Below are 20959 nucleotides of genomic sequence, written 5' to 3'. Positions count from 1 at the left end.
GCACTGCAACCCCAACTGTTACTCAGTTCTGAGTATGTTCTGTATGTTGGTATCTGCAAGAAATACAGACATTCGGATCACCTGTAGGCCTGGCGTAGTCTGGCGTAACATGTCTCAACAGATCTGTATTGTAAGACAGTTCTACAGTATCAGATCTCATGTTTATCAGTTTCTTCACCACATGCTGTATAACTTACCCTTTTTTTAACGGGGTGTGTAAATTAAATGCACTGTCACACCCAACAAGAGTATGTGGACATATTTGCGTTTAACACTTGGCGATCCTCCCATTCCCGACATCTCAGAAGGTCACAGAGGAATGTTTTCAGTACCTGTACCAAAAAAATACACATTCTATTAAGTTCAATATTAATGATAACAGAGACATATTTCTCCTGTCTCCTTTTCCTCAACTACTGCATATTTGCATATCTTAGGTACAAAGGGTATTAAAAGACTGCTGTAGTGGACAGAGATAAGAACAGACATTACATCAGTGCGGAATACTCACACGTCTGTCTTTTTTAGAAAGCTGATGATGTTACATCAGTCTTTAATACGTTTAGTGTGTATTAAAATTAAATATCAGACAGGAAACATGGAATTACTCATTTTCAACCGTCATGAAGGACTTGGAGTTGGTTTATGGAGCTTTGGCATGGCTGCATTCACTCCTCAGTTCAAAGGTTAAGATAGGATCAAAACATTTCCGTTGAAGAACATTTCCACATCACATAGTCATGCTCATTAAGGCAAAATACATCAATATCAGACTGGTTTGCTGGTGTTTTAAAATGTGCAACACCAGTATATGTTAATTAGTGTACATGGTGCTGCTATGCATAACAGATGCTTACTCATAAAAATGTGTAAAAATACTTTCCTGAGTGACTCAGGAAGCAGCTGAAGCATTTTTCACACCCTCTGAAGGGCTTCTGGCTCATCCCTGAATTTATGGAGTCACCGGTACTGATCCACCTGTCATACCTGAACACTAATCACAGGCTGACATCTCCATAACGACCTGTCTGCAACCAACTGTTCAGGTTTCGGTGGTGGTTTGTGTACAGTGAAGGCCACACCTTTAGCCGCCCTCACGTCCCCTCCCAGCAGGTCAAATACAGAGGCAGAGACACACGCTGTAAAGTTGTTTGCATTCAACCTTTGTACACCTGAGGCTGTAAGGTAGGACTAATCTTGATTTACAAATTCATTGGTGGTTTTTTTTTATTATTAGTATTATTATTATTATTTCTTAGAGTAGAAAAAGAGTTGTCTGAGAGCGAGGGTGAACACTAGGACAGAGAGACTGTACTTAAGTGAAAGTGTGAACATCTTACGCTTTTAAAAGTTAAAAGCATTGAGCCAAAAACAGACTTCAGCAAAGATCAAAACATATTAACATTACATCTGCATTAGAAAATGTTTATATATAGAGACAAATGGTTTAACATAAAATCAAAAGGACATGCATTTTCTTGCTCTCTCGCTCTCTCTCTCTCTCTCTCTCTCTCTCTCTCTCTCTCTCTCTCTCTCTCTCTCTCTTTGTTAATTAAAGTAACTCTATTGCTGGGCACCGGCTTATCACACTCTGCTTAATCCAGAATAACTAACTTCTCACTTACCTGTATATTTGTGTGGTACATAGAATAGTGACAATAATAGACAGATAATAGACAGTTAATAGACAGATAATAGACAGTTTGACGTTGGAGCTTTGTACTTGGAAGGTAGAAAACGTATATAAGTATAAGTTCATTCAGTTGAGTAAAATACTTCTTCTATGGTAACAGTTAAGTACAGTAATGAAGTTCATCCACTGTGTGTTTTTACTGAGTGACTATGTTCATATATTACAAACTACTTTCATTGTACAGCCTGACTCGGTCAGCACTCACTAGACAATTATGGACAGAATATTAAGCTGCCAAATTTTATCATACTGATTGAATGCTAAAACAGATCCTTTTATTAATGTCTTGGACATAAAAACTGATTTCCTTGCATGTCATTCACATAATCCATAGCAAATAAGCTGATCTAGTCAGGGAGTGTGTTAAGGTAATAATAGACAGTAGGGTTTAAGCTAAGATACAATTTATTTCATACTAGTATATGTTCAAGTTCAAGTGGCCCTACTCATCATTTTTGTTGGCATAGTCTATTGTATTATTCTGTATACTCTGGCATTAATGTACCAATATGGATGAAACCCAGAAGCCCTTTAATCCACTGACAAGCATTATAGATACATTTTAGATACTTTGCTCGCTTATCCAGGGACAGAATCTAGCTTCTCTGTACAGTCTCTTATGTCTACGTTGTATGAGGCTCACAAACATCTGTGATGGAGCATATGACCATGTAGTCTTTGTCATCAAAGGCAGAAGAACAATCCAGAAGAGCTGCCAGGAGTGTGTTTGAGTAGGGTGTGTCTTTATGATGGGCAAGATAGACAAGTTCTGCCTGCAAAAAGGTAAAAGACAGAGAGTTGAAGAATACCAAAGGAGGACACTGAGTTACACATTGTTGCTGGGTGGGTCTAGAGATCAGTCGGCACCATCAAGGAGGAAGAGGACATCAGTCACACCAATCTAAAGAGAAATCTTAATCAGTATAAAATATTTTGTGGTACAAGTTTGGGTGAAGTCTTAACCGCCCATTGTTACAAGACATGATCCCACAGTGTTTGCGCTTTGGTTCACAGATTCTTAGAATTTTTATAGAAATTGTAAATCATATCCATAATGTTATTGTGATATTTTTCCCTTCCAGAGTACCATTGTAAAACCATGTCTGCAACAACCACCAGGAGGTCATACCCTCTCCAAACAGGTGAGATAACGTGTCAAATTGTTTTGGTCTTTATTCTAGACCAAAGGTCTAGGTTTTGGTCATCTGACACTCAATATGTATATGTAAACAGCTGGTCAGAAATGTGGCAGCAGTCTTCATTCACACTGGAGGATACATCAACCGACCCCTTTTAGTGGCAGTACTGTTATGCAGCAGTTGTTAATTCAACACTTAAAGCTGGAGCATACGTGGTCCCACTTTACAGATACTTTCAGCTTTAATAAAGAACATGTTAAGTGCAGAATTTTACACTCAGAATGAACACTTTGGGGACATTCCTGATGTTTTGATGTGTAGTGAACTGGAAACCAGAACTAAAAATGTGTAACTGCAGGACCCATAATAAACCATTAAAAAATACATAATACAACTTTGGAAGCACAATTAGGCCAAAAGCGACATCAGGTCCAGAAAGTAAAAATGTGCCCAGGCAGTTGGAACACAATCCTGAGGTGAAATTTTACTTTCCCCGACCTCATTTTTTCCATCTCTGCACCTTCCCATTTCTTGTCTCTTCCCTAGTCCCTAGTTTTTTCATATTCATCAAGTGGGATCCAGCTGTTGATCATACAGCAGAAGCCTCTTGAGAACTCTAATCCAAGTTCTTAAAGTTCTCTCTTTTCCTACAGTCATGCAATATCTCCTCACACTTCAAACCGTACATTAAAGGCATGGCCACTAGAAGGTTATTGGTTCAGTTTAGCTATAGATAAAGCCTGTTAATATGAACAGATGCATTAACTACATATGCGGTGTAATTGCAGACAAGAGCGGCACCAAGACTGCTGTGGAGGACAGCAAAAGAAAGTCTCTTCTAAAGGACAACAGCTGGATCAATAAGGATGTGAACAATGATAAACCAGTGGAGTGAGTTCACATTCCAACATAACAAAAATCAATAAAATAAAACTCTCACTCTACACACTTCCCCACAAATGCAATAAACATATGCACATGCATGATTATACATTTTTAAATACATTTCAAAGAAATTTCCAATACACTGCATTTCATTCCAAAATACATGTCACACACTAAAAGGTTTTTCAGTGTGTTGCCTATATACTAAATAAATTTAAAATACATTTATTTATTTCAAACCATCTGAGGAACAAACTATTAAACACATATATGTTTATGCATATCTTAAAGTTAAGTATCAGCAAATATATACATAGCATGGCAAAGACAAGTTTCATAGTAAAGACCCGTTGGATCATTTGATGTACATCTTGCTTTTTAAAACAATTACTTAAAATGTAATTAAAAAATTGAATATTTCCAAAAATATATTAATTGACTACTTTTATATATGTCAAATACTTGTTTTGCCATTTTCACATTATAATATATTAAAAACATTTTGTGATTGGGAAACATCTGATGTATTTGTCAGTGAAATGTGTTGTCATATAAACAGTGTCAAATGTACAATGACAACATTCATGGTCCCAAAAAAGCTGAAGTGTGCTAAAGCCCACATATTGTTTTGGTCTTTTTACAGCCAGGACTCAAACTTTGGTAGAACCGTTCTAAGCCGATTTAAATCTGCTGAAAACCTTAGCAGGTACTGTATGACTTTTGAACTTTTCACCCTTTTTATTATAAAAAAAACAACATTGCCCTATTAAAACAAGCACATTGATTATATACTCTGTACTGCCTTTTATAAATTATGTAATATATTTTTATAGCTCTCCAGATAAAACCACTTCAGCCACCACCACCACCAAAACCTCAACTACTCGACCCGAAAAATCCTCAGTCCAGACCCTAACTAGAAGGTAATAGAGCTGACAAAAATACATACACATGTATAGTAAATACACAGGTATTTTGTGTAAATCATCTCACCACACAGTATGCAGTACACAGAGCAACATGCTAAATATCTATATATATATAAGGCATGCAAAGAAGTAAAGTAGTGTTAACTCATGCCATATTTTTCACATCATATTGTTTGTTGTTGATTTATTATTATTATTTTTTGAAGATTCAGCGCAAGTCAGGATGAGCTGGACTCACGCGGGTAACATATGCTTGAATTATTATTATTTTTATGTTAGTGTTTAGTCTTTAAAAAGGCATTATAGTATCTATGTTTTACCATTCTGTGGGTGTATCTTACACCCTGCGCAAGGTGTGTCGCGATGCTCATTGCTATCTTACACTCTACCGACAGTCTAGTTTCTATTCTAGAGGCAAGGCGCCCCACCGCTTCTGCAAGCCTTCCCAGACTGTGCAAGATGCACCATTGACATAGCAATCCGCCAAAGTCAGGCCGCACCTGGCTCTTAAAGGGAATGGGAAGTGGCACGCTGATTGGTTTATTGCACACTATGCCCAAAACACACCCATGAATAATTAAGAGACTTAGTCCACGCCTTTTGCGATAGCAAAGATACACTGACACGCCCTTGATGGCTGACCTAAGATCGCTTAAATATGGCCCTGTATGTCCTGTTTAACAGAGTACAAGAGTAGTCATTTGGTTTGAACACTGTGTTTGATCTCTTTAAAGGAAAACCCAAACTCAGCCCAGACTAACGACTACAGACTCTCCAACCAAGAGGTATGAACATGGTTCAGCATGAAAACCTGATTAATAACCTGAATATTATCGAAAGTTAAAGATTTTATTGATGTGATAACGGTTGTTGTGTCTTAATATCTGTTCCAGGACCTCAAGAGTTTCCAAGACGGAGACTATCACTAAAACTACTCCCAAGGAACCCACAGCTCAGTGAGTGATGAATATGTGAAGTCTGGATCAATTTAACAGCTTTCTAAAGAAAACTCTTGCACTGACTCTTTTCTCGTGTTCAGAGATTACAGCAAAACTGTCAAATCTGTGACATCACCAACTTCAACCATTACAAGGTAAATGTAATCATCTTAACATTATCTTAATCAGCAGCATCAAACCTATACATAATAATGCTCCAGCATCTACGACTACAACTCATACCAGCATTTCAAACTCTAAACGCTCTCATAATCACTTGTGTTTTTACAGAACGTCATCTGTGAAGACTGAGCCAAAGATGTAGGTGACCCTTCTCATGTTTAGCTGCTGTTCTATTCATGCAGTGCATCAGCGTGATCCTTTCAAATGCATATCTGTTGGGTTTCTGCACGCACAATAAACTGCCCTTTGAAAAGTATTTCAGACATTTAAAATATCAACTCCCCACCCATCTGACACACCCTGTTTAGGGGCACATTCTTCCCTCAGGAAGAAGAAGGACTTTTTAAAATAACACTGCATTTCCCTTTCAGCACCAGCACTACTACTACTGTCAAAGATGGCCCCAAGACCAGAGTGACCACCACCAGGTAGAAACACTGAGCAGAAAAACTATTTCTGCATTCTCTGCCCTCTCTCTCTCTTTTTGTTAAACTGCTGATGTTTTTACACATATATCCTCAGGACATCTTCTGTGAAGTCACCAACCAAAACCGAAACAATCACTGAGAAGATCCTCTCTGATACTACCAATATCGGGTAAGTGTTTCTCGGTACAACTACAGACATTTCATGCATCCTTGACCCCCCTACGGCATGCTTGCTTTTCCATGCTGTTTTATCATTCTTAAAATAGGCAGCGTACCTCATACTTCTGTGGGTTTGCTTGTTCTGGAAAGCAGACGGCCATATTGATCAGATTCTCACCTTCACTTTCCTGTGTCTGCAGTTTGCATGCCAGCATGTCTGTCACAATCCTGCTGCACGTAGCTCACAGGTTAACTAGAAGCCCTAGGGCTTGTTTGGCTGTCCTAAAGTGAAAGATCTTAAATCTACCCTCAAGCATTTTGCATTAACCGGCTGTCTGCTAGGGGTAGCTGTATTTGCATATAGGGAGAGAGGTCACTGTCTTTCCTGTGTAATTTTGAAAACAGTGGTATTTTAGCTGGAATGCTACATTTTATCTCTTTAAAGGAAAACTCAAACTCAGCCTAAAGTGACAACCACAGAGACTCCAACCAAGAGGTATGAACATGATTCAGCATGAAAACCTGATTTGAATATTATCGAAAGTTAAAAATTTGATTGATGTGATAACGGTTGATGTGGCTTACTATCTATGTCAAAATCTCAAGTGTTTCCAAGACGGAGATCATCACTGAAACTACTCTCAAGGAACCCACAGCTCAGTGAGTGATGAATATGTGTGTGAAGTCTGAATCAATTTAACAGCTTCCTAGAGAAAACTGTTGCACTGACTCTTGCACTCTCGTGTTCAGAGATTACAGAAAAACTGTCAAACCAGTGACATCACCAACTTCAACCATCACAACCACCACAAGGTAAAAATCCTCCTTAGCTTAACATTATCCTAATCAGCAGCATTGGAACAGACATTAGCCATAATAATGCTCCAACATCGACCCCTGCAACCCACACCAGAACCACAAACTCTAAACGGCATGATAATCATTTGTGTTTTACAGAACGTCATCCGTGAAGACTGATCCAGAGATGTAGGTGACCCAACTCATGTTAAGGATAATTCTTTGACATTATCTTGGATTAAGGTTATGGTTTAATCACATTTCCAACTTAAGTTTCAGCACCAAAACCTATACTAGCTATGATGATGCTCCAACATCGAAGACGACAACCCACACCATCACCACCAAATCCAGGTGAGCTCGTCTTTCAGCATATATCAGCATTTTTATACAATATAACTACACCAATACACCAGTTCCAACCACCTCACGGTTATATTAATGGCATAATTGTAAGCACATTACATTTCGTCCGTCTCACAGCGCTGAGGACCAGTTGTTTGACACCCTTGTACCGACATCCATCAAGGCTGCGCACGCCGCACCTGACACCAGCAGGTATGGCATGCAGGGTGGGGTCAGCATATTACCATAGTACTCTAGTCTTTTGTGATGACTTCCAAATAAGACATTTACATATAGTGTCTTTTACAGCAATGAGCCAACCAGCGTAACCAGTCCTACGACCTACACCAGAACCTCATACAAAAAAAGCAGGTACGCATTGTCATTTGTGCTCCAGTGTTCACATAAGCGTGCTCAAGGAACTTCACAGCGCAGTCACATTGCAGACTGCACCTGTTTTACAATGGCACTGTATCGATTTCGCAGGACCGAGGATTACCTTCCTGATACGGTGGTCACCAGATCTGTCAAGACCGTGTCCTCAACACCTGACAGGTGAGATTAATTTTACTTAGATATTTATATATTCAGATTTAAAATATATATATATTTTTTACATTTTTATTCAGGCCTTAAATGTATAATGGGATTTTTCTTTTTTCTTTCTTTTTTTCTATGTTTCTTGTCCATCAGTCTAGTTCCAGCACATTTGATGTGTAATTTAATATCAGTGTGAAATCACACTTCCCACATCTATGCAAATTTGTCTTTGTGTGGACCTGTGTTGCGGACCTGTGAGACACAGTGCCGTACACAACACACAATGTACATTTTTCATCTGTTAAACCATTTAGTTTTATCTTGCATAAGCTTGAGCATATTTAAATATCAATACTTTTTACATACACTTTTGGCTACATAAACTTCCACACTATTAGCTGAGTAAGATTTTTTCAATGCAGTACCCACACAGTTTCTCTTTTTCCATACCTGCAAATGAATTCATTTATGTTCTTTGCAAAGGTATGAACGGCGCAGTATTGGCGGCTCTAGTTCATCATACACTACTACTACTACTACAACTTACACAGACAGCAGGTACAGTCAGAGAACGGGCAACTGATTAATACATGTTTAAATTACAATGTAAAATTGAATATTTAACAGGATTTGAACATGATGATGATTGGTTTGTCTTTTCTGCAGGCCTGTGGATCATCTTTATGATACTCTTACATCAAAAACTGTCAAAACGGTGTACACATCACCTGACAGGTAGGACTGACCTGCACTCTATTTACATGTTTTTGCATTTGTTTGGGACAGTAAATGTTAAATGCACATCACTTTACAGTAGGAAGATCACTGAGAAGGATCTTTGCACATACTGCCACAAGCCAATGATCTCTGACATCAAGATGATTCTGGACGACATGAATATACAGTGTCATGCAACTTGTTTTAAGGTAGGCCTTTTATTTTAGTTTAGACCTGTACTTATTTAATAACAGATCACTGAAATATGATAGTGATCATTTAATTAGTTTATTTTATTACATTTCACTTTTCATTAAATAAGCACTCTCACATTCTGTGGATTTCTGTGCAACAGTGTGAGGTGTGTAAGAGTTCTCTGGGCCACCTGAAGGCGGGAGACAGCATGTGGGTCTATCATCGCACTGTGCAGTGCGAGAGCTGCTTTGGTGTCACCCGGGGTAAGGGAGTGCTCCAGTGCTCATAAGTGTACTGTTTTTTTTTTGTTTTTTTTTAACAGGGTATTTTCTAAATCTGCTTTTTTGCTTTTTTTCAGAAAAGTGGCATCGCAGAAGTTAGAAGATGTGTCACCACTGAGGTTGAAACATGAGAAGCAAAGAAATTAAGAAATTCCATATATTTACATATTTAATTACTTTCATAAGGTGAAGGAAAATGTTCTTCTCAAGCAGTAGACCATCTGGGCAGTGGGTTTATTTACAGTGAGTGGTGGGGGTGGGTGAGAGGTTTCCTTATTATTGCTTTATATATTTTATCGTATTCCTCAAATTCTGTATTAAAAACTGAAGTGAGCAATATGTCTGCTGTAAGCCACTCTATGGTGATATGTTTTATCAATAAAGAACTGTAAAGAAGTGTTGGGGTCACAAATAGGTCCCCCATTTGACAGTTCTGTATTTAAATGAAGAAATAAACGCTAAATGTCATTCATTTTGGTGTTTGAATTGCGCTGAAAAGGACCTCTGTCAGAATGGTCAGGAACAACCCAAAAACCACCAATGCACAGGCCTGTCATGAATTGGAAGCTGCCAGAAGAGCAGTGTTACTGTCTACAGTCAACTGAATTTATCATCAGCATGGACTGAAAGGCTGCTGTCCAAGAAAAAAAAAACCCTGCTCCAAAGTTGACACCTTTGAGCTCGACTAGTCTGCAGCTGACTACACGGACAAAGAAAAAGCCTTCTGGAGGAAAGTTTTATGGTCAAATGAGAAAAGATTGGGTTGTTTGGTCACTTTGACCAGAGGTATGTTTGTTAAAGCAGAGATGAGGCATTTAACCCCACGAATACTGTATTAACTGTTAAGCATGGTGGTGGTTGCATCATGATCTGGGATGTTTTTGCTATAAGTGGAACTGATACATAGTGGATAGAATAATGAAGACAGACGTTTAACCCTTAAATTTCTTCAGAATAATCTCAAATGATTACAACTATTATTACAATTATTATAACTGGATCACTATTGAAGATGGATGTAATGCACGCATTCTGACCAATATTGCCATGACATATTATGTATACATGACATGATATATATATGGATGTATTTATCTGTATTTGGATGAGGCCTTTTACTCCCATTGTTTGCATTGCAGATTGCAGTTATATTGCTGTGTGCTACTGTTACACCCCTACTATTATTAAAATTTAATATTGAATTGAATTTGTGAATTATGCTATATTCCATTTAAGAATTTGATATATATATATTTATATATATAATATTTATATTAAACATATACATGTTTGTTTAAACCAATTACTTTTATTTACAGGACAAATAAGCAAAAGCCATCTCCATGAAACGATCTCAACAAGCATCGTCCAGTGTAACACGTTCTCCTCCATCCCCACACCAGAAAAACTGAACAATAGGAGAGGTCTTTTAAAATGCCTGGCAGGCTAGTATTCCTGTGTGTGTGTGTGTGTGTGTGTGTGTGTGTGTGTGAGAGAGAGAGAGAGAGAGAGAGAGAGAGAGAGAGAAATAGAGAGAGAGAGAGAGAGAGAGAGAAAGAGAGAGAGAGAGAGAAATGGAGAGAGAGAGAGAGAGAGAGAGAGAGAGAGAGAGAGAGAGAGAAAGAGAAAGAGAGAGAGAGAGAGAGAGAGAGAGAGAGAGAGAAAGAGAGAGAGAGAGAGAGAGAGAGAGAGAGAGAGTGTTGTGTTGTGTTGTGTTTTGAGCTGAGGGGAGGAGACACTGAGAGCCAGGCTCTGCGTTCAGCAGCACATCACATTCAGCATCTGAATGAAGCATGGCGCTGCCAGCCGAGCAGTGAAAGCTGGACTCGGCCAAGCTGGCTCAAAGCCTCGCCACCATTTTTAACTCCTGGCTAATTTGCGGGTTGGTGTCCGATGGAAGCCGCTGTGATGAACCTCCAGATGATGGCGGACGTCAACGGCAACAGTAAGGTTATGGACGCCGAGCTGGAGGTGAAAAAGCTCCAGGAGCTCGTACGGAAGCTGGAGCGCCAAAACGAGCAGCTGAGGACCAGAGCGAACACGGCTAACAGCTGCACCTCAGCCGGCCATCTGTGCTCAAACTCGAGCTGCTCCGGACACCTCACAGCTGGACAGCTAGGGCTCTACACGGGGAATTACTGTGTGTCGCCTGCATCCGCCACAGCTCCGTTTGTGCCCCACACGACCGAGGAGCTCTATCCGTATTTTCATCCTCAGAGGGAGGCTGAGAACAACGGCAGCGAGCAAACAGCGCTGGACGAGGCTGAGATTTTGGACATTTCTGCTCTTCTTTGCATCGATGGAGAGGCTGAAGACACCTGGTACTGCAGCCCTGCTCCATTTCACTGACCCAATTCTAAACGAATGTGTTTTTTGTAATTAAAACACGGGGTTAATCTTCATTTACACGGGGTTTAACATCATATCAGTGCTGGCTTATTTCAATGAGCTGTTAAAGTAATTGTGTGGAGATGGAGCCATGCAGAAATATTACCTGAATTACTGACACACCTGCTCGCCATTGTTATTTTTACCATGTAGCTAACTAGTTTATTAGTGACCCCTGAGGTAAGTCCAGCTGCAGCAGTGATGTGCTGGTGTGTTATTCTAGATGTCCTTTGTTAGGTCTGTTTACATCTGAAATGCTCATGGCTGAAGGGTTCTGATGGAGAACATCTTAATGAGCAGAACAGATTTGCTTACTCGAAAGGAACCTCTCAATAGGCCACACTCTCAGTTACCACACACTGTACGCCTCTCACAGACCTTCTAGGATCGGCTTCATACCCCAGGCCCAGATCCCTATGCTGATAATCAAACACTATTACAAAGTTGCGTGCGTCCACCTCGTTCTGATTGGATGGGATGATCTATTTTAGAGACATAATTAGAGGAAAGTCCTGTTATTAATAAAAAACAAACAAACTAATAACTGATTGTAGAGAAACCTACTGACTCAAATTTCTATACAGTGGTGGTGATAGAAACCAGCGGTCATTATGTCTATAGTTTAGATATAACCATTTTAATAACTATCCAAAACAACCAGTGAACCAACACACATATTTTCTGTGTCATATATATATATATATATATATATATATATGTTGAAAATTGTCGATTAGTGGAAAAGCTGAAGGAAAAGGTTTCTGTGAGGTATGTTTAACAGCTTTAAATTGAAACTCATCAGATGTCTGGTTCTTGTCACCACAGCTGTAAACAGTTATTATTCACTTTTTCAATTTTTTTTAACAGTGCATTTTACATAAGACCACATCTTAAAGCAACATTACGTAGCATTTTTACTTAAAAATTCCTGCTTTGAAATCATTGTGTAACGCTAGAATTACAGGTAAGAATAGGTTTAATAACAAGGAGCTTGTGACAGTTAACAGAGCACAAATACAAGGGCAACCAAAGAGAGGACAAACAACAAAAGGTTGGCAATATGTAGCACGGTGAGCTTGGAAGAGACATGTTATGTACACAGGTTTATACTAGACACAGCCGAAAAGCATTAGTACTGTGGAGATGAACGGGAAAACTGTTCATGATTGGATGAGGGCTGACTTAACGGAGTCCTCAAGTTGGGGGGAATTATGGGAGTTGTATTTGTTGGACTCTGAGGCAGGAGGAAGACCCAGAAGTGTGACACATTGGAGAATAGCATCTCTATTGTTGCTACTCTGGGCTTGGTATGCTGCTGACTGCACTATGTAATTTTGGTGAACCGGGCAGGGGACCGCTCATGAGAACAGTGTAAATATATCTGTGTAAAATCCTGTAATACTGCTCTACCATGTTAGCCCACATGCTTCTATCACTTCAGATGTCAGTTCTCTATCTCTCAGCTTGCTCAAAAATGCATGTGTAAAGTGTGTCCTTTGGGGTGCTCATAGCACAAATTACCCTTCCCATTTGTAAGCAGAGCCCAGGAGCAAAAAATACCAGTTCTCACATAATGCAGATTTAGGTGTTTAATTCTGAGTTTAGTTTAAAATAAGTGTTGTTACTCTTTAATGTGCCATTCATCAAAAAGCTGCCACAGTGTGGCTCACAATAAACCAGACAAGATTTACTATTTCCTTCAAACACATTTATATAGTAACATATAGTCAGCGTATTGAAATTGTGTCACCGTAACAGGTCAATCTGCAAGGCAAATTGATTGTTTTGCAAAGTGTCCGTCCAATCTCTCCATCAATCCGCTGAAATGCCTTTTAGCCATATCTAGCTAAACATCTCCGAGTGCAGCCCATGCATTCTATACGCTGACTTGTATCTCTTATATCTCCAGGTTATATGTGTCTTCAAAAGCAAAGCTGTTCCCGCAGTCCCTCCTCAGTCCTCAGCAGTGGTGTCGACACGTGCTTGATAACCCCAGCCCAGAGGTGGAGTTAGCGAAACGTTCGTTATGCTACCGACTAGAGCAAGGTATGGTGTCTTTCTCACAGCCTTAAAATACAAGCAAGGAAGTAGGGATTGATTATGGGCTGTCTGCAGTACCAGTGGTGTTTTTATGTACACCTAAAGAAGTTTGAACTTCTTGAACAAAACTGGAGCTTGCTCTTGCAGGGAAAGCAGAATCAGACATTGGACTTGAAGCTCATCGTCAGGACATCATAGTCTCTTTGAAAAGCTGTTTAATAATAGCAGCTCTATTCAACCTCGGATAGCAATAATCAGCTTTACTTCGTCGGCCTGTCCTGATATAGAGATCAGCTGTGACGGGGAAATCTGATGTTGCTAAAACATGCCTGACTATTTCCTTCAATTTTCACGTCTTAGACAGTTGTCAGTAGATCATGTTTGCTCCTTTTTTCCATTGCTTTTTATTTTGAAAAGAGCTACTGTGGAAATATGCAAAAGGTACGAAGGACCCTGGTATTAAGCTTGGATTATGCACTTATGTAAGTGTCAGTCTACTTGGATAGAATCATGCTCCTGTGGAAAGAGTCCATAATTATACTCTGAAGATAAAAAACCATGTGGTTTGAGTGACACTAGAAAAGCGCCAAATAAGGACTAAGGCAAGGTCACGATGGTGCAGCCTCGGATGAGTGAGTCAAAGATATGCACACAGAAATGGCTTTTGTTTAAGAGCTACTGTATAAGCTTGTTTTGTAGCACCAAGAATGGGCAGCAGAACAGATTATTTACTGGCCTATTGCATTTTTGGTTTCTGCATACACAATATTACATCATACAACATTACAATACATGCATGTTTACACTTTTTATAGAATATAATATAATTAATGATAATAATATGTATAATTCTAATAGTTTATACATTGCTGCTTATGAAACAGACTAAACCCTTCTCCTATACTCGGTTCTCTTTAGACCTGAAATATTCAATCCTGTGTTTTGCAACCATGGAGGAGAAGAGGGTTACCATAGAAACCCTTGACTATATTAACCCTTCTGCTAAACTGGAGTGTAGCACTTGCATTTCCACAGGTCTAATACATATCTCAGCTAGGACATGCAAGGCATGAGGATAGCATGCGATATCAATTAGGCCATTTGTATCAGTCCCTATATCAATAATGTATGAGATGTATCCAAAGAGGAGTGTGTTGCTGAGCTTTGTGTTCTCTTTGCTGTTTGAAAGGCCAGATTGAGCAAGGTTGGCTCTGTGCTAGGAGGTCATGAATACAGCTTTGTTCAGCCAGTCTCTAAAAAGCTGTTTTTGTGGGCAGCCTTGAATGCTAGTTTTCATGCAGTTGTGGCAGGGCTAATTGTGTAAGGTAAGCCAAAAGCACAGCGCTCTGTTTGCCTACCAATATTTCCAGATTAGCTAAATGGTCTGTGCAGAATTCATTCCATTGCATTACTAATTGAAGATTGACAGAGGGGCAGATGTGGGAACTGAAATGCTTTTGGTGCAGTTACTTACTGTTTTCACTAAAATAAACTCTAAATAAATAACTGTGTGCTCTAACCTTGTGTCTCCATCGAAGGAAAGCCTAGAGTAACTTTGTCAATGTATGATTGAATGTACCCTATATAGCCAGCAACTAACTACTATCCCTTCCCTTTTTTCCTTTAGCCAAAAGATGGAGAGGGGTTCTCTCAGGCTATGCCTCATCCTCCCTTGCTTACAGCCCTGTAGATGGACTCCACTCATTAAGCGCTTCTGTTAAACCTCTTACTAAACCCACACTAACTGAACAAACAGGTAACACTACTGTCACTACAGTTGCACCAGCTTTTTGTCTCATATGAGTGCAGAGCACTTACTATACAACAACGAATTGCAATCATTTTAAATTATATGACAGTTGCACATCTTTAGGATATATGTGATGGTTATATATGCACGGCTGACCTAAATGCATAACGATCTGTATAGATTTTGTTCTAGAAAGAACAGATATCAGATGTCTTTGAGTAGAACTCAGCATAGACGTAGCGAAATGTGAGACATTATTGATCAGGTCTGGTGACATTGTCTTTTGTGGAAATGGCTAGAAGAGCATGTGTACCCCTATAGAAAAGACTTTATAGCCATATAGTGTTACACACAGGCTTAATGGAGCACTTATGGTCGTGTGCATCCTGAGAAGTTTCACAATATGCTTCAAATAGAAGGTTTGCTCATCTTTCATGTTTAGAACTTCTATTTTATGAATGTGTAGTGGCCACACATTATGATCTTTAGTGAAGGCATCTCATATTCATCATCCAGGTTATCAAATACCGTGAATCCATTACACTGAGCTACTTCTCATGTCTCTGTTGATCCAGTGCCATCCTCTCCATCCAGCCACTGCTTGCTGCAGCAGCCTCTTACTGGGAGGAGTTGCGGTGGCCTGGCCGAGAGGTCTCCCTCATTCCTCTATCACACGGCTACTTACAGTAAGCCTGACCATACTATTCCATCGTTCATCTCTGGGCTTTACAAGCAGTTTAGCTAATATGGAATTGCCACTCAAAAATATATATGTATAAATATATTTTTGATTCTGTACTGAGGTCTTCATACATAGTTTGTATGAACGTCATATGCAGTTTGTTTTATCACCTACGCAACTGCCAAATGTAACCCACTTTACCCTCCTTTTACTTATAGACTACGGCCGTCCGCATGCAGCCGTCAGCCCACAGTCTTCCACGGAAAATGATTTCAGCACCTCAGAGCTGGAGGATGACTCAATCTCTATGGACTATAAACTTCAGGACATGACAGATGTGCAGGTCATGGCCCGACTACAAGAAGAGAGTATGTCCTTTCTAGTACACTACTACAAGCTTTGATCTTTCAGCATAGGAATAAGGCTAGGCTCCTTTGGGATGGGTGTTGGGATGTGCGAGGAGGCAGTGCCGACTCAGTTGCAGAATTATGCCCCCTCAGCTTTCTTTCTTTGCATTTCTCAGAGGAATGCTAAGTATTTCTTAGCTGAGCAAGCCGTTTAGACTGTTCTCTTAATACTGCCCAGGATGAGCAGATATGAGATATCAGATGCAGTAATTAAGGTCTTAGTTTGGTTACATTTCTGAGAAGTATGAAAAGCTCTTCAGAACTGTTGATGCTATAGTGTCACTGTACCACTCTCTTCAGCAGGGCCATAATATATGAAGCTAACCCAAGGGTTATTGAACTATCAAACACAAACACTGTTTTTAAATAATCATTAAATGTATTAAGAATAAATTAAAAGAAAACAAGTTTTGCAACACCTATAACACCCATGTGAAAAAAGCATTTGCCCCTCTAAACTTAACTGATTATGCTGCCTTTAGGAAGAACAGCTGCTCCTAAATACTTCATATTACTAAAGATCAGTCTACTTGGAGACATCTTGGAGACTACTTGACTGCTTGGAGACTACTTGGAGACCCACTCTTCTTTACAGAATTTAATTTGGCCACACATTTTAAACCTTAACTAGCCCATAAGTGTGTTTACATGCACTTCATAATCTGATTTCTGCAGTTATAAGATTATTTAAGTGGTCATGTAAACAGGGCAAGCATATAACCCGATAATGCCCATACAAGAATGTTTATATCAGACCTGGCAGCATGAAAAAGAGATCTACTGTGTATCACAGAATCAGCTGTGAAGTGACCCTTAATGAAATTACTGAAAAAAGAGACATACCTTCATACCATCACACTATTGTATCTTTACTATGTAATTCCCACTCTTAATCTGTGTGTGTGTGTGTATTTAGGTCTGCGTCAGGAGTATGCCACTACCTCGGCCACAGTCGCTCGGCGCAGCTCCAGCTTCTCTGTGCACTCAGGTTTGCGTCGACCAGGGAGGACTGCCATGGACCTGGAGGAAGAGGAAGATTGTGATGATCTGCCACCTCCCCAACCCCGGCTCTTCCGTACGGGGTCAATGCAGCGCAGCCTGTCCCACTCACACAACCTTTCCAGCCCCAGAGACGCTCGTCGCAGCCCCTCCAGCCCTCAGTACCTCAGTAGCCTGTCCTACCAGCAGTTCAGCAACCCCAGCCCCAGCTCCAGCACAACTAGCTATACAGCCAACGAAGCACACACTTACCGCACCAGCACAGGTCAGCACACTCCACAACATAGGCAATAGTCAATTACTGCTTTTTGAATTTTTAAGCACAACATTTTAGTGTTTTGCTGATAGTGTCTCTATAGCTTCTGCAGTTGTCCCAGTAAATCATTACTCCTTTTTTAAATATTATACTAATTCATATTCATTCTGACTTTTATATGGCTATACTAAGTTACTGATATTTCTTTCAGTCATAATTCACACAATCAGTATATTATATATATATATTAAATACCACATGTTCACGTATCCAGATTGTTGGGCAAAGTTTCTCATTATGAGCGGTTGAGTGACCACCAGGCCAGTGCCACCAGGACACCAAATGCTGGTATCTTTATGTCAAAATGGGAGAACAGCATTTGCTGGATCAGGTAGTACATAGCAGGGGCTGTTGAAATCTCAGTGGACGTTTAAAATGAAAGTAATAGGGTTTATAAGAACAGAAAGTCTTCAGAGTTGCTTTAACATTTATTAATGTAGTTATTTTCTGACCATTCGCATTACTTGATGTATTTTTGTGCTTGAAGACAAGTTGCGGAGAAGTATGCCAAACCTCATACGAGCTCCCAGCATGCTGTCTGTGCCCAGTGTCCCAAGCGTTGTTGCTCCTGCCAGTCCTGCCACAGCTTTCCCGTCGTTTTCATCTTCATCGTCCGCGCTGCGCAGCAGTCAGAGCTTCGACTCTTCAAGTGGGCTTGCCAGGCTTCAGACTGCAAGTGAGGGCAATACTGTCAGCTTATGTTTAGTATTTAGAGGGCAGTTAATACTTCTGTGGGCTATTTCTTTATTTTGCTCTGAATTTTGTTTTTCACTTCTGATGATATCCACATTTCAGTTCCCTCTCCAGGTCAGCTGCAGCAAAGAGTACAGAGTATAGGCAACTTCTCAATGGCAACGCGGCAACCTTTGAAGGCCACAGCCTATGTCAGTCCAACGATACAGGGTCCCACCACAATGCCTTCATCAGTTAGCTTAAACTCTCTCTCCAGCAGTGGCATTCCTCTCCCCAGTAAACCCAGCACCTCGGCCTCTACGAGTCGCAGTGCTCTACCTCGACCAGCCTCCTTCATTGGGACCACTGGGACCGCCCGCAGCAAAATTGCTCAGCCAGTGCGCAGGTAATCACATCTGCTGACAGTTCCCACCATAACCTACATTACATTACATGCTTGATTGATGGATTATTTCATTGTCTGCTATTATTTATCTATTATGTACAATATTATTTGCACATTCTAAAATATCTGTTAATCATTATAGCTTACTGACGCCCCCAAAGAGCATGGCTGCTTTGAGCGCCCTGCGTGATGCAAGCTGGAAGGATGGATGCTATTAATGCTGGATAACTACTGCTGTCCGCCAACGTCCAACAGTTTTTTAAAGCCCAGCTGGCTGGGCAGAGCTGTTGTTCACAAACTGAAGCAGAAACAAAAAAAACAAGGACTTTCGTGATAATTGATGGTATAACAAGGTTAGCAGTGTTAATTGCGTTAATGCAATATAAAGAAATACCTGCAATATGCCCTTTGGCCAAACATTTTGATTAGAGCATTATGCATAAAAATTGTTTACATACAAATTACTCCCCTCTCATTGACTTTTACTGTTTGTTACAGAAACCAAGCATCAAGTGAGATTATTAATTAGATAAAATGATCAAATATTGGTCATTTTAGTGCCTAATGTCAAGTGTTTTTAATGCCATAAGTCTCCCAAATTGCGCTTTTACTGTTTGTTGAGGAAGAACATGCAGATTAGTGCCAGTTAAGTTTATTTTCACAAAGCACATCTAGTACTGCTGAAGCTTTCCTTTCTAAAAGTTTGTAAAGAAGCACTTTTTGATAAGTATGAAATTAAACTGTAACTGTGAATACAAAGATTTGATATTTCAGTAACTACCCATGTCAATAATGGACAGCTTGGTTTTTCACAATATTACACATACATTACAGCTCCCGTCATAATCTTGCCCTCTCCAGTCAGTCATTTCTTAGTAATTATTACTCTTTAATTCAACAGTCTAAAAAATACAAATGCCTCTTAATGCAACATGCAACATGCATAATTGTATGTTTACAAGATGCTCATGTGAAGGAGCATTGCTGATGAATTGCACATCTAGAACACTTTTTGTTAAAACATGATGGGAATGCAAAGACGTGTATTTTAACATTGAAATAAAGGCTTTTCAACTGACCATGATCATCATCGTGGAGAGGTTCTGTGACTAGTCTGTGAGTGAACAATAATGTGTATCTACAGATGGAACAACAACAAAAGTAAAGCACAGATATGTAGTACCATGGATAGGCTTTAGTTGATCATTAAACAAAGTGATCTCAGTTTCAGTGCTTTCACTGGCCCCAGACCTAATGTGAATCTTTCAGCAGGCCCATTTCATAAAATAATGAACTTCCACTGCTTTTGTTAAATAAAGAAGTTTGCAGTTATATGTAAATATGGTTAAGGTTTCAAAACATACAAGTTAGTAACACCCCCTCTGGCAGAATTCAAAGTTTGTAAACGCTTGTCTAAGGTCTGTTTACATTTTCTATGATGTTTAGGTCAGGGGAATGTAAGGGCCATCCATTATCATTATCAGCTTCTGACTTTTGTGCACACAGAATCCATGCTTCACAGTGTGATGAGATGAGATGTGTAAGGGGTGGTGATTGGTAAAAAAAATTGTTTTGTATTGGTAAAAAAATAATGTGTTCCCATTGAACAAAATGTGTTTTTGTTGCACTATTGGTAACAAAGAAGGAGAGAAGAGGTGTTAGATTATTGGCAGGACTGTAGAAGAGAGCACCTGACAGTCAGGGACTTGAAAGGAAGGACAGGGTGATTTTGAAGTAAGGGATCAGAGTGAATGTAGAGATGTACACCAACCAGCCATAACATTAACACCACATCTACAGTGGCATCTGTCAGTGGGTGGGCATCTACTTAGCTGGCTGCAACTGAACAGTCAGTTATTTAAGTTGCATAAGGAAGAAGCATAAGGATCTAAACCACTTTGACAAGGGCCAAATTGTGATGGCTAGACAGCTGGGTCAGAGCCTCTCCAAAATATCAGGTAGGTCTTGTGAGGTTTGTCTGGTATGCAGTGGTCAGCACCTAGCAAAGGTTAAAAAAAACAACAACCGGTAAACTGGTGACATGGTCATGGTCAGCTAAGGCTCATTGA

The 20959-nt window shown here is 39.7% G+C and overlaps 1 protein-coding gene and 1 long non-coding RNA gene across 4 annotated transcripts; one reads left to right on the top strand and one right to left on the bottom strand.

Moving 5' to 3' along the window:
• Positions 1-1115: 1115 nt before the first annotated feature.
• LOC140561078 (SLAIN motif-containing protein 1-like) lies at positions 1116-19974 on the top strand. Of its 3 annotated transcripts, XM_072685994.1 has the most exons (25): positions 1116-1185; positions 2776-2835; positions 3621-3723; positions 4361-4423; positions 4551-4640; positions 4853-4888; positions 5381-5431; positions 5540-5602; positions 5686-5739; positions 5876-5905; positions 6139-6195; positions 6290-6364; positions 6800-6850; positions 6961-7014; positions 7105-7167; positions 7312-7341; positions 7426-7506; positions 7636-7710; positions 7807-7869; positions 7984-8052; positions 8521-8595; positions 8704-8772; positions 8852-8963; positions 9110-9212; positions 9308-9702. In XM_072685994.1, the coding sequence occupies exons 2-25, from the start codon at positions 2793-2795 to the stop codon at positions 9328-9330; spliced, it is 1533 nt and encodes a 510-aa protein (XP_072542095.1). In that variant the 5' UTR covers positions 1116-1185; positions 2776-2792; the 3' UTR covers positions 9331-9702. The 3 variants fall into 3 exon arrangements, with proteins under 3 accessions (XP_072542095.1, XP_072542096.1, XP_072542094.1); XM_072685995.1 differs by lacking the exons at positions 6139-6195; positions 6290-6364; positions 6800-6850; ... (10 more) ...; positions 9110-9212; positions 9308-9702 and adding exons at positions 17751-17761; positions 18300-18488; positions 18608-18890; positions 19033-19974; XM_072685993.1 differs by lacking the exons at positions 1116-1185; positions 2776-2835; positions 3621-3723; ... (20 more) ...; positions 9110-9212; positions 9308-9702 and adding exons at positions 10938-11551; positions 13528-13664; positions 15286-15414; ... (4 more) ...; positions 18608-18890; positions 19033-19974.
• LOC140561082 (uncharacterized) lies at positions 2410-18405 on the bottom strand. Its single transcript, XR_011980024.1, has 3 exons — positions 18326-18405; positions 17439-17517; positions 2410-2466 (listed from the first exon to the last, which is right to left on the bottom strand). It is a non-coding gene; the product is annotated as an uncharacterized lncRNA (long non-coding RNA).
• Positions 19975-20959: the final 985 nt, after the last annotated feature.

This window comes from Salminus brasiliensis, chromosome 8 (assembly GCF_030463535.1).
Source record: "Salminus brasiliensis chromosome 8, fSalBra1.hap2, whole genome shotgun sequence".
NCBI lineage: Eukaryota > Metazoa > Chordata > Actinopteri > Characiformes > Bryconidae > Salminus > Salminus brasiliensis.
This window is presented reverse-complemented; position numbering and strand designations above follow the sequence as displayed.